Source organism: Cydia splendana, chromosome 23 (assembly GCF_910591565.1).
Source record: "Cydia splendana chromosome 23, ilCydSple1.2, whole genome shotgun sequence".
Lineage (NCBI taxonomy): Eukaryota > Metazoa > Arthropoda > Insecta > Lepidoptera > Tortricidae > Cydia > Cydia splendana.
The window spans coordinates 3,652,635-3,666,883 of record NC_085982.1 but is presented as its reverse complement, the minus strand read 5'-3'; the positions used below and the strand labels follow the sequence as shown (position 1 = coordinate 3,666,883).

At 38.6% G+C, this 14,249-nt stretch overlaps 1 protein-coding gene across 1 annotated transcript in view; it reads left to right on the top strand.

Moving 5' to 3' along the window:
- The window catches only part of LOC134801884 (uncharacterized), a 95,746-nt gene extending 81,636 nt beyond the window's left edge, over positions 1-14,110 (top strand). The window contains exons 4-10 of the mRNA XM_063774536.1: positions 835-1,009; positions 2,037-2,268; positions 6,772-7,097; positions 7,716-7,767; positions 8,642-8,789; positions 9,760-9,871; positions 11,629-14,110. Coding sequence (XP_063630606.1) covers positions 835-1,009; positions 2,037-2,268; positions 6,772-7,097; positions 7,716-7,767; positions 8,642-8,789; positions 9,760-9,871; positions 11,629-11,740 — 1,157 coding nt within the window. The 3' untranslated portion in view covers positions 11,741-14,110. The remainder of the gene's footprint in view (positions 1-834; positions 1,010-2,036; positions 2,269-6,771; positions 7,098-7,715; positions 7,768-8,641; positions 8,790-9,759; positions 9,872-11,628) is intronic.
- The last annotated feature ends 139 nt before the right edge of the window (positions 14,111-14,249 follow it).

Here is a 14,249-nt window from a genome sequence, read left to right as displayed (position 1 = left end):
AGTCAACTTTGGTAACCACTGCAATAATAAATCACATACCTAGCCTACCTAGGCAGCAAAGTTTACTCGTATTGATAAACATTCTTCCACATAAACTGAAATAAATGTCATATACTAAGAAAAAGTGACCAAGGCCTCCACAGTGCCCCAGGCTGGAATCGAACCAGCGTCCTCTGCTATCGCGGCAGGTGCCTGTAGCGCAGGTGTGTGTAGGATAGCAGAGGACGCTGGTTCGATTCCAGCCTGGGGCACTGGAGGCCTTGGTCACTTTTTCTTAGTATATGACATTTATTTCAGTTTATAATTTATATAGTAGTGTTTCTACTTGATAAAAAACAAATTAAAATATTTTCTGAAAATAATTTAATTTGTTCTAATAGTATTCTTCCACATGTCCTTGGGGTCCACAGTTCGAACATAATGTCGGTAATCGTAGCTCGTACGCTCCTAGTAACGTCGTTCGGTGTGATTCGCCTCGGTTGCAACACGAGGCTGCTCGTTTGTTGTTGTTTGGCAACAGGTAGGGCTAATCGATTGGCTCGGTGAAGCTGTTATTGTTGTTCGACTTAAGTGGCGGGGATAGTGTACTTTGGCATGAGTCGTTGTCTGCCTTTTTAGGGATGCATTCTTATGGCAACCTGGAGCTGATCTGATGATGGAGACAGGAGGTGATGGCTATGGTAACTCTGTGATAAAACAACGCAAACTAATTGTGTTTGAGGTTATTAGAATTGTCTCGATGAGTATTAGTTGTCCATGGAAAGAATAGTACAGTCAGCGACAAAAGATTGTAGCATAAAAAAATATAATTACTTATCATTAATGTTTTTCCAGGTCAAAAGAAACCAAGCCAATACCGTTCATCGTCCGCACTCGCCTCCAAAGAGGCAGAGTTTAACAACTGGAAGAAACGGTCGTCATATGACCCCATGAAAGCGGCTCAGGAGGGAAGGAGAAAGCAGATAGCTAAGAGACAGGAGTGCAACAAGGACGACCTTAGTTCTCCCAGGTATGTGAAGAAACGGTTCTCATACGACCCCATGAAAGCGGCTCAGGAGGGAAGGAGAAAGCAGATAGCCAAAAGGCAGTAGTGCAACAAGGAAGACCTTAGTTCTCCTAGGTACGTGAAGAAACGGTCGTCATACGACTCCATGAAAGCGGGCCAGGAGGGAAGGAGAAAGCAGATGGCCAAAAGTCAGGAGTGCAACAAGGATGACCTTAGTTCTCCCAGGTATGTGAAGAAACGGTTCTCATACGACCCCATGAAAGCGGCTCAGGAGGGAAGGAGAAAGCAGATGGCCAAAAGTCAGGAGCGCAACATGGATGACCTTAGTTTTCCCAGGTACGTGAAGAAACGGTCGTCATACGACCCGCTGAAACCGGCTCAAGAGGGAAGGAGAAAGCAGATGGCCAAGAGGCAGGAGTGCAACAAGGACGACCTTAGTTCTCCCAGGTATGTGAAGAAACGGTTCTCATACGACCCCATGAAAGCGGCTCAGGAGGGAAGGCGAAAGCAGATGGCCAAAAGGCAGGAGTGCAACAAGGACGACCTTAGTTCTCCCAGGTACCTTATACGATCGCATTTTGTAAATTTTGCACAAGAGTAACCGAAGAGAAGTGTAGAAGAAAAAAAACCGGAAGTAAAATAAGAGCTGTCTTAAGCAACTGTTGACAAATATATTAGTCTAGCCTCTCTAAGTCTCGTCAAAAATGCTTTCTTTTCCGAAAAACTTGACAAAAATATGTCTCTAAATGTAAAACAATTACAGAGTTTTAGATACGTTGTCGGATGTCTGTTGTCCGCATAGAAGTTTGTATGGTACTTCTCTGCACCTGACCGTACAAGCTTTGCGTGGTTTTAAGGGTGGTATTCAACCTGTCCAATTCCTTTGTCCAATGTGTGTTTAGTCTCACATTTTGCTTCATGAGAGAGTGAGACGCAATAACATTGGCCAAAGATATCGAACGGATGGAATACCCCCCTAAGAAGAGTTACAATTTGTGAGATTCTCAAATATTTATTTGTTTTTTTTTAGCCACTCATCGCCAGTCCACCGCTCGCAATCCTTCCACACCACCAACATAGCGGACCTCGAGACCCTCGACTACTCATCCGAAGAGGACCCTATGACCTTACCCATAGACCCCATGATCACCTCAACACACTCGGACATCTTGGACCTCAGGCCGAAGGAATACCGCGACTTGAGAAGACAGGCGGTCAATAATGATGTGGTCATGACTAGGGACTACGTCACTAATTTCCAGGTAAGATATTTAGAAAAGTTTGCTCAATTGTACGGTAGGTGGCGCTGTTCAGTGAGGAGATTTTTCTACATCGCGCTATTGTTTGTTTCCCATAGATTGTACTTACGGTTTGGAATGTTTCTTGGTATTTGAGATTTTGGGATTTAAGTTACGGTATGGGGTGACATGACAAGGGTTCGAACCCTTGAGCACCGTGTGCCTTACTTCTTAATTACAGCAGGCGTGGCTACAAGTACATGCGGCCCACACCAATTTTGGTGTTTAGCCATTAGCCATAGTTGCCGCGCACCGCTACGGAACGCAGTGTTGTCACATACAATTTTGTCTAAGTGGTAGAACACGATGCAAAAACCCACTCAGCTTAGTCAGAAAAATAAGGCACGAAATTCAAAATTTGTATGAAATATCGATCCTTTTTGCTTATATTTTTAAATTTGCCCCATTTTTCTACTGACAACCCTAGCTTTTGTCAGAGTACAATTATTAAAAACGCATAAAAAATATTTATGAACAAGCAAATCAAGCAAATCTTGTCAGTAGAAAAAGGCGCGAAATTCAAATTTTCTATGAGACGATATCCCTTCGCGCCTACATTTTTCAAATTTGCCGCGTAAGTAACGTTTTGTTACACGCATGGAGGAAAATTGCTTATACCATAATATTTTGAAAAAACCGGGCAAGTGCGAGTCGGACTCGCGCACGAAGGGTTCCGTACCATAATGCAAAAAACGGCAAAAAATAACGGTCACCCATCCAAGTACTGAGTCCGCCCGACGTTGCTTCACTTCGGTCAAAAATCACGTTTGTTGTATGGGAGCCCCACTTAAATCTTTATTTTATTCTGTTTTTAGTATTTTTTGTAATAGCGGCAACAGAAATACATCATCTGTGAAAATTTCAACTGTCTAGCTATCACAGTCCGTGAGATACAGCCTGGTGACAGACGGACGGACGGACGGACGGACGGACAGCGGAGTCTTAAGGCCCCAGTACACAATGGGCCATCGCCGGCCACTCCAAGGGACGCAGCCATGCGGTAGAATGAGATAGCTCATTACTTGCTCCCTCTAACGCATAAATGCGTCCCTTGGAGTGGCCGGCGATGGCCCATTGTGTACTGGGGCCTTTATTTAGTAATAGGGTCCCGTTTTACCCTTTGGGTACGGAACCCTAAAAATAGGTAGATTTGACGTCGAAGGTGGTAGATAGGTAGGACGCAGGTAAAATAGGTAGATCTACCTAAAAATTGGTAGATGTGACAACACTGACGGAACGGACGCATGCTCGCGCTTGCGCCACCTAGCGGTCATATTTGTCGTAATAGACGCGTTTTGTTAGAGAGTGAACCTTCTGTACCTAGTACTATTATTTATTCTTTGGTTACAGTTACTATAATATTTTTGAAACTCGAAGGGTAGGATGACTATTCAATTCAATTCAATTCAATATCTTTAATGTCAAAAAACACATGTCAAAATATACAATAGGTACACAATAAAGTTAAAAATACATAATCCACACAAATTAAAAAGGAATATATACAAATGTCAGAGTACATAATATATACAATGTCAAAAATAGTGGTATAAACAAATGTCAATAATACTAACAAAAAATTAAAAATTAAAAAATACTAATGTCAAAAAATATTACTAGACTCATTTTACAATAAAATTCTTTTACCGTGAAAAAAGCCTGGTCAATCAAAAAATCTTTCAACTTTTTAACAAATAGCTCATAAGAAGCCGCCTCTTTTATTTCACGGCTCAGGCTGTTATAAATTTTAATGCCAACTACCCCCAGTGAGTTGGATGATTTTACGAGCCTGACAAGGACAGATTTAATATCGCAATCTGTTTGCCTTTGATCAGGTCGACGCATAACAAAATCACTCTTGTGCTTAAACATATATTTTGCTACCTCAAAAATGTATAAACAGGGCACTGTTAGAATTTTTAATTCCCGGAAATACTCTTTTGTTGGAGTGAATGGCGGCACCCCAGACAACATTCTAACAGCCCTCTTCTGCAGTATGAAAACTCTATCCCTGTCGGCTGCCAGCCCCCAAAGGTCAATACCGTACACAAGGATCGAGTTTACATACGCGTAATATGCCATACGGAGGTTCTCACGTGAAAGTGCAGGAGCAAGCCGAGACAGCGCAAACGACGCTTTGGCAAGTCTACTAGTAAGTGAATCAATATGTTTATCCCATTTTAAGCCGCAATCAAATTCAAACCCAAGAAACCGCACGTTATGCACCTGTGGAAGCGTAATATTATTTATTGTTATGTCAAGGGGAGTGGGATACGGTCCTCTTAGCCAGAAATGCATTATCGATGTCTTATTAAGGTTAATCAAAAAGCCATTTACTTGGAACCAACATGTCAATTTTAATAATGTAAACAAAACGTTCCCCCTTAGCTCCTCAAAAGAATCACCGGTAACAATGGCACATCCATCATCAGCAAACATTATAAAATTACCATCTTGAAACAAACTAATGAGGTCATTAACCATCACCAAGAAGAGGAAATTACCAACCGCTGAACCCTGAGGGACAGAACAGTCATGTAGTGTCCTCATCTCAGACTTAGTGGCCCCCCCCATCAACCGACACTACCTGTTCCCTGTCCTTCAAAAAAGATTTAATAAAATTTAAAAGACTAGCTTGTACACCATATCTTTGCAACTTATGTAATAATAATTTGTGATCAACCAAATCAAACGCACGGGACAAGTCACAAAAAACTGCTGCAACCATTTTCTTTTGGTCAATATACTGGAGGACACGCTGATTTACCGCACGAGCAGCATCTACCGTAGACCGGCCATGGCGGTACGCATACTGGTGATGATGAAGTAACTTGTTTCTTTCGAAGTATACCATTAACCTATTACAAAGACCTAGCTCAGCAACTTTCGATAGTGCCGGTACTAATGATATTGGACGGAAGTTTTTTATTTCTTCTTTCAATCCCTTGCCCTTGTAAACTGGACTAACTTTAACTATCTTTAACGAGCCAGGATATACCCCAATGATGGCACACTGATTAAGCAGGGCACAAAAAATGTCTATGACATTATCAGGGAGTTTCTTTATAAGGTCCGCCGAAATATCATAAAAATCTGTCGAATGTTTAGATTTTATTGTTTTTTAACTTCTGAAATAGTAAATAGGAAAGTATCAATTTTAGACACTACCAATTTTGTTGCCTCATTTAAAAATTGGAGTGCTTTCTCTAAATCTATTTGCCTACATTCTGATTTACTTAAGTCAATGTAATAATCATTAATTTTATCAGCCAGTTGTTTGTGACCACAACAAGATCCAGTATTTGCTACTAATAAAACTTCCATTGGATCAGGTTTACTTTGTTTTTTACACGTTTCAATGTTTATAATGCGCCATAACATTTTGCTAACATCACCAGACCCTTCAACTTTTTTATTAATGAACAAACTACGCTTCTCTCGTTTTAATTTATCAATAATAGTCCTATAATTATCAACAAAATCCAATAAATCCTGATTAGTTGGGAACCGTTCAACTAAACCACTGATGTCATCATAAAATTGCATTCTCATCATAATGTCATCATCAACCCACTTAATTTTAGTACTTTGATTTTGCGGGTACTTTCGTAAAGGAAAATGTATGTCAAAAGAATTCTTAATTATTGAGGTTAGGTGGTTCATTTTTTCATCAGGCGTCATGTCAGAGTGAAATAAATTATAAAATGAGCGGTTAGCCATATCCTCTATAAAGTTATGGGTTTTAAGTTGTGAGATATTTCTCCTCATCGCTGGTGGCTTAGAACTCACATTACATAATGTTTTCATATTGAATACTTGAGCGTCATGATCGCTAAGGTGACTTCTTATCAGCTGTATGTCCCAGGTACCTTTACTACAGTTCGAGTAAACATGATCAATACACGTTTCAGTCGTTTCAGTAATTCTAGTTGGCAACTTATGCATAGGGCACAGGTTATATTGACCCAATAAGTCCACCAGTCCAGTAATTCACGTTTTTGCCAAGAATTCCTAAAAAGATCCACATTAAAATCACCCATTATTAATATTGAGTAATCAAGAGGATATTCCTGGAATAATGCATGCAAGAGTAACTCAAGACCACGTACGCACTTCTTAAACCTATTTAAATCCGACGTATACAAACATATTATAATTGTCCTAAAGTCACACAAGTTAACTCCACAGAGTTCAATGTCCATCTCATTCGACATCTCAGAGACAAATGTTAACTCTTTACTTTTTATATTATTTGACACATAAATGCAAACCCCCCCATTCTCATGATTGGTTCTACAATAGCTAGCCGCCAGATAGTAATTAACATGACATCTGTCATTTCAATATCATTTTGTGAGATTTTGCGTTTCGAGGTTATAAATTATATGGAGATGACAGGTGTCATCCTATACTTCCAGTTGGCAAAATATTATAAGCACTTGTAAACATTCTTTTTAACACTTACAGGTCAACCAACCCGCCGAAAAGCTCAAACGCAGCGTACACACAGACAAACGGAAAACCTTCATCTTAGACGACATAACGCCGACCAAAGAGAACATAGATTTCCTCTCCAAAGCCGAAGCCATAGACAAGAGAAAAACTTTTATTCTAGACAGCGATACGTCAACTACCAATGGCAGTAGTCCGAGGAATTCGTCGATATTTAGCCACGAGAAGAGTATGACCACGGGGACTAGTGATACGGAGGGAGAGAGCGGGACGGAGGATAGGAGCGCTCCGGTTGTGATGAGACAGGGAAAGAAGCCGGCGGCACAGGCGAAGCAGCAAAGGTAAGCACTTCGTTTATTGTTTACTCAATTGTTCGGGAGATGGCGTTGTTACGTGCGGCGCTACTTCTACCTACATCGCGCAAGCGTTTGTTTCCCGTGGATTGTAGATATGGTTTTTATTATTTTTCATTGTTGTAGGATTTTTGCAAAGAGATGTCTAAAAATTGTAAGGTTGTTTAGCTCACGTATGGTGTTGTTTGCTGTAGTTACTAATCTTAATATAGAAGACTTGGAGTCTTCTATAGCCTAAGACAGGGGTCGGCAATCTTTTAAAGCGAATAGCCAAAGCCTTATTCTAAACTGTTCCAAGTGTTAATTGTTTGGGTACCTTGAGCTGCAATTGCAGGTCCACTGTACAGCTATGCAATTGTACGGAAATTAAATTCTTCGACTATAATACCTTGCTTCAAATTTGTGATAGCAGACCCCCACTATATTTTTAAGGGCCACTTGTACCATCCCACTAACCCGGGGTTAACCCGTTAAACCGTTAACCCAGTGTCAAATTGTACTGGTAAACATGGTAACTTTAGGTTTAACCGGTTAGCTCCGGATTAGTAGGATGGTGCAAGTGGCGCTAAGCTTCTTCAAAGTTAACCCTTACATCTTCCCCTCCAGGTACAGCGGCGATTTCTCCATGTCCTCGTCGACCACCTCCCTCAAGAAGCCCGTGGCGCCCCGCTACCTGGACATCTCCAAGTACAAAAACGAGACCTCCCCGAAGAATTTCCTGCGCAGAGACCCGAGCAAGACTTATGTGGCCGTGTTACCTGAGCGTCCGCAACGAGGGAGCGCACAGCAAATTGAGATGGGTAAGATAGACCCAGTATTTTTGACGGGTCAATTTGACCCAGTATTCTGACGGGTCAATTTGACCCAGTAACGTACTGTCGGGTCGATTTGACCCAGTCACTTTTTCTGACAGGTCAATTTGACCTAGTAATTTTTCTGCCGGGTCAATTTGACCTAGTTATTTTTCTGCCGGGTGAATTTGACTCAGTCACTTTCCGACGAGTCAATTTGACGCAGTCACTTTTTATGAAGGGTCAATTTGACCCATACACTTTCTAGATAAGGGTAAAATTTGCCCATTAAGCGTCTAGACTAGAGATAAGTAAATCCACCGTAAAGAAACCCGTCGCGCCCCGCTACCTGGACATCTCCAAGTACAAAAACAAGAGCTCCCCGAAGAACTTCCTGCGCAGAGACCCGAGCAAGACATACGTGGCCGTGTTACCTGAGCGACCGCAACGAGGGAGCGCGCAGCAAATTGAGATGGGTAAGATAGACCCAGTATTTTTGACGGGTCAATTTGACTCAGTGACGTACTGACTTGTCAATTTGACCTAGTCACTTTTTCTGACGGGTCTATTTGACCTAGTTAAATTTCTGCCGGATCAAATTGACCCAGTCACTTTTTCCGACGAGTCAATTTGACGCAGTCACTTTTTATGAAGGGTCAATTTGACCCATACACTTTCTAGATAAGGGTAAAATTTACCCATTAAGCGTCTAGACTAGAGATAAGTAAATCCACCGTAAAGAAGCCCGTGGCGCCCCGCTACCTGGACATCTCCAAGTACAAAAACGAGAGCTCTCCGAAGAACTTCCTGCGCAGAGACCCGAGCAAGACATACGTGGCCGTGTTACCTGAGCGTCCGCAACGGGGGAGCGCGCAGCAAATTGAGATGGGTAAGATAGACCCAGTATTTTTGACGGGTCAATTTGACCCAGTCACTTTACTAACGGGTCAATTTGATTCTGTTCGACCTTCGGGTTTTCACGTTAAAATTGCACAAAATTTTTTTAGGGTTCTGTACCAAAAGGGTAAAAACGGGACTTTATTACTATGACTCCGCTGTCTGTCACCAGGCTGTATCTCATGAACCATGATAGCGAGGCAGTTGAAAATTTCACAGTTGATGTATTTCTGTTGCCGCTATAACAACAAATACTAAAAACAGAATATAATAAATATTTAAGTGGGGCTCCCATACAACAAACGTGATTTTTTTGCCTTTTTTTGCGTAATGGTACGGAACCCTTCGTGCGCGAGTTCGACTCGCACTTGGTCGGTTTTTCACGTTAGGGGTCATCCATTAATTACATCACACGTTTAGGGGGAGGGAGGGGGTCAAGAAAATGTGACATATTGTGACAAGGGGGGGGGGGGGGGGGTCACAAACTATGTGACGTCACTTTTAACTTCATCAGTAACCGAAAATTTATTTAAATTATTTTATTCGCTATACAGTTAAATAACAAGTTTTTGAAACAATAATCGTTTTTATTAGTTTAATTTTATTTCTTAATCAGTATTGGGCTGTTGGGTTATAAAATTACTAATATTTCTTTTGTCAAAAATATTTTGATAAAATATTAAATAATATTTTAATAAAAAAATAATTGCCGATTTCGTTGAAGAAATGTGACGTCACATCAGGGGGGAGGGGTTTGCCAAAAGTGACCAAGTGTGACAAGGAGGGGGGGAGGGGTCAAAAAACCTAAAAATTCCTGTGACGTAATTAATGGATGACCCCTTAGTAACTAAACTCAATTAGCTCGAATTTCTACGTTAGAGCCCCTCACTACTTCTATTCTCTTTACAATCCATTCTTCAATAACCAGCAGTCGTTCTCATTGTAAAAACGTTTGTTCACAGAACAAAAGAAACAAGAATTAGAAAAGTGGAAACGACGTGCATCATACGACCCGCGCAAAGCCGCGGCACTAGGCAAGTCGCCCGGCACCAAGGCCCCACCCAAAACCGCCAGGTAATAAAAAAAAAACTGTCTATGGTTAATTTTTCTTCTTGGGTAACTAGAGTAGGTGTTATGCTTGGTTTACATGATTTAGTGAGCAAGTAACGCAGTAGTTAAGTACAAGTCTGAGTGTAAAAATTAGTTTAGTGGTTAAGATGTCAGGTTCAACTAAAAAGCTTTTCTACTACATTTCTCACTAGAATTATGTCAACCAAGGCATATTTGTATAGTATTTTTGACATTTTTGTTTTTTCCACGGGCGACAATGGAACCCTGCAGGGAGTAAGCAAGACAGAAGAAATTTAATTTTCTTTTTAATTTAATTTATACATATTTAAATTTTGATAATGTTGGTTGTTGTACTAACATACCACATCATTGTAACATAATAGGAATGAAGTCTTTTAATTTAGCGTAGTTTTAGTATATTTTCTTATTAACATTGATTTAATATTAATTTTCTTTATTTAAACTAATGTTAACATGTCATTACGTCTTCTAGAGCGTGACACGTGTCAATGTGCATGCAATACTGCTAGAAGGAAGCCATCTCGTTTCTGTGAGGTTAGTCGATTTGACAGTTTGACAGTCGAAATGTCAGTTTGACAGTTGTGGCGTCCGACACTTTGCACCAACTATACCTATGGTGTTTATGGCTTGAATTTCGCTTGAAAGGCACTAGAGTTAGACCAAGAAAAGTCTACAGCGATTTTAATAGCCCACGCAGTGCAAGTGTTATTTTAAACGTCAAACTTCTATGAAAATATTACAAGGCTATCAAAATCGCTGCAGACTTTTCTTGGTCTAACTCTAAATAACACGATGCTGCTTGCCAGACGAAAGGGTGCAGTTATCTGTTAGAATGAGACGTAGAATATTCTATTTCTATCTCATTCTGTCATAATTGGGTTGGGTTACTCAATTAGCAAGCCAGTTGTATGTCTTTTTTTTAGTAAACAGGACAGCTTAATCTCGCGCTTTCGACCGACGAATTGAAATCTAAACTTTTGACTGCACAAAATAGTAAATTATCAAAATTATAAACTAAATATACTTACCTAAACTTTTTTGTTTGTAATTGGATTGTTTATCTTTTCAAAGCTTTACTAACCTGGGATTATTAGGACGCTGAAACGATTTCATTTTTTTTTTCAAAACCCTGCATCTATTTCTTCGTATTCAAATCGGACAGATGTCAGCTAGATATCTTATATATGATTGTAAATGTGTGCACACGTAGTTACTTGTAAAAAACTAATTTTTGTGTCAACAGTCACTTATAAACACTGTAAATAACACGTTGCACCGTCTCTTTACTTCCTACTGACCCAACCGTCCACTAAAACTAAATATTAACAAATGCTAATGCTAACCCTACTTGACTGTGATAGCACTGTGCTCCTAATTATTGCAATGAAAGCTTTAATTCTAATCTTATTTAGTTGCGAAGGGGTATATGGGGGGGTAGTATTTCCTTCAGTTACCGTCAGTTAACGTTAAGCGCTGTCAGTTAACATTAATTATTTATATCGTCTATTTTCATCATAGGATTTGTGATGATTTTTTAACTTAGTGCATTGAATAGTGAAGTTTTTATCCATTTTTAAGCGTTTTTTGTAAATGGTTACTACCAAATAAACAAAGATTCTCCAACTTCTGCTTAAAAAGTGTAAATGATTAGGCTTAAAGTCTATCCTACTGGAAGCTAAGTCAGCAATGCTTTGAGTATAATACAATGAGTTACTATTTTGTAATTAATGTCATTACAGCAGCGTCCTGCGATCTCAGTCGTTCCACGGGCCCGTGCTGACGGCGGGTCGCTACCAGCCGCCGCCGCACATCGCGGAGACATACGACGCGTCCAGCGACAACGACTTCTAACTAAACGGCATGAAAGCTAATTTCCTTTGAACGTAGCTACTGGCATGCGCTTCCAACTTGCCAGCGGCACTGGCGCCAGTCGCTTGAACGGTGTAAACGAGCCTTCAGTTAGGATCTATGTGATAGTGTGAGTGTATTTTGAAATTCGAATTGCGTGGTTTTTGGCGCGAAACGTTTTTATGCAAAGTTTTTTTATTAGTCGTAGAAAGTATTTTCCAAAGCGCGGTAGCCATTTTGAAATCCTTTGGCGCCAAATTCAATCGCGATTTTTATTTGAGATTTTTTTGCGTAGAATACATATAATGATGCGCAATCATATTATACAAGTCATTTTTTATTTTATTTGACGATTATTTAAGTTTAAGCTGGGGGCTGAGGCAATTTTGTTTATTTACAGATTTACAAATTGAATTGATATAGGCTTATTTACAATTGGTATAGATAATGGAATTATTTGAACCATTTGGTACTACACTATGGAAATATATTAAGTACAATGATTTATTTGAGTATAATTGATAGATATTTGAGATTTGTTCATTGTATAATTGTATATCAGAGTTAATATTAAATTATACAGTGTAATTTATTGTTGTATTTACGCCTTAAATGTTCATTTGATGGATTCGGAAGTTGAACAAATCATAATCATAATCGTCAATGTGATTTTATTAATACAGTTTAATTACTATTTAAAATATTATTCCATAGTATTGTAGTACCGTCCTGTTTTGTTGTCAAAGTATTAAATCGTTATATTTATAATGCAATTATAATTAAAAGTTTTGATATATAAATTGGCATCACTTTAAGTGTAGGTAAGAGATTCCTTTTATACATGTATCAAAAATATCTAGTTGGTTAGTTTTTTTAGCACTATTCATAAATTCAGTATTTTCTATGTTGGCTAATTTTATTATTTGATTAGTTTAATCAGCAACAATTTGATTAGTATATAGTATTTTTCAGACAACTTGGATACGGTGACAGATGCCATCTCCATACAATTTATAGTTGGTCAAACCAGTTTGTCAGTCAGTAACAACCAGGAAAACTTACTCATCCTTTTCTTTTGAGTGCTAGTAATAGTGTAAGACAAAGATAGTATGATTCTCTCTTGTCTATGATTGAAATGAGACAGTCCTTTGACAAACTATATAACCTTAAAACGCAAAATCTAGCAACATTGTATTTAGATAACATATGTGACCGTACCCAAGCTGTTTGAGAAGTAGTATAGTAATTTATGGACGCCAACATATCCTCCTAAAGCTCATCGAAGAAAATTTTTCATTTGAATTTGAAATTAATAGTTAAAGGAGTAAGGCTGAAATTCTTTTAATACGTATTAAGGGAAATACAACCGTGTTCCAAATTAAAATGGTTGAGATTCCATTGAAGTAATTAGTACCATAGGTAGGTCAGTGGGCGTTGGGACGATAGTGAAATGTTAAATTTATGAATAGACTTTTGTTCATTATTGCTCATATCACATACATCGATGTTGTTTGTAGTATTTCTTATGTATTATTTGTTGTAGAAACATAGTTAAGATTTTTTTTGTAAGTGCAATATTTCATCACATTTCTTTCCATTGAGCAAGTACATAATGAAATAAAAATAGTAACAAAATTTTTATCGAAGTTGCTATTTTTGTACGTTGCGATTAATATATTTTATGCGGTAAATACTCAGGTTATTCATAAAATATTGAAAATAATTGTATAAAATAGTTGTGGAAAGCTTTACGAATAAATATGTTGCAATATATAAGTGTAGGAATTTAATTAGATTTCCGAGCATAATCCTATTCTCTGACAGAGATTATTTTTGCTGTTCGTCGCTAAATTTAATGTAATAAGCTACTCGAAATTAAGAAAAGTGATCATTATTTGTAAGTATTATTCCTGTAAAGTTGGCTAACATGTATTTGTATTACTTCATTTTGTTCAAAAGGCCAACATAATAATGTATTATTAAATGATCTCTAGCATCTCTATGGTTTTTCTTTCCGTTTAAAAGATCTGAGTACTTATAAAATACAAAGTTTTCTGAATTTGGAGTAGTGATTTTAGGATAGTGTTACATTCTCGGCCTTATTCGAACAAACCTTATAAGATGTCACAGCGATACGACACCAACCTGTCAGTGTCAAAAGTGACAATTCTTCAACCAAAAGCGTCACTTTTAACGCTGACAGATCGGTATCGCATCTCTGTGACATCTTATAAGCATTGTTGGAATTGGGCCGTGGCTCCGAATGATCATGTTAATATTCAGCGTCAGCCACGTAGTATTTGTAATAATTTGATGTCTAGCATTTCGTAAAGAATAATATTTAACAGGAAATTAATAATAAAAACTGGAAGTCATTTCGTGTTTCATTCTTAGAACCTGTTGCTGGTAATATTTCTGATACCAAGAATAACTAATACAATCACCAACAAAACGGTATCGATGAAAGTACGAACTAAACTTGAATGTTCTCAATGTAATACACTAGGCCCTA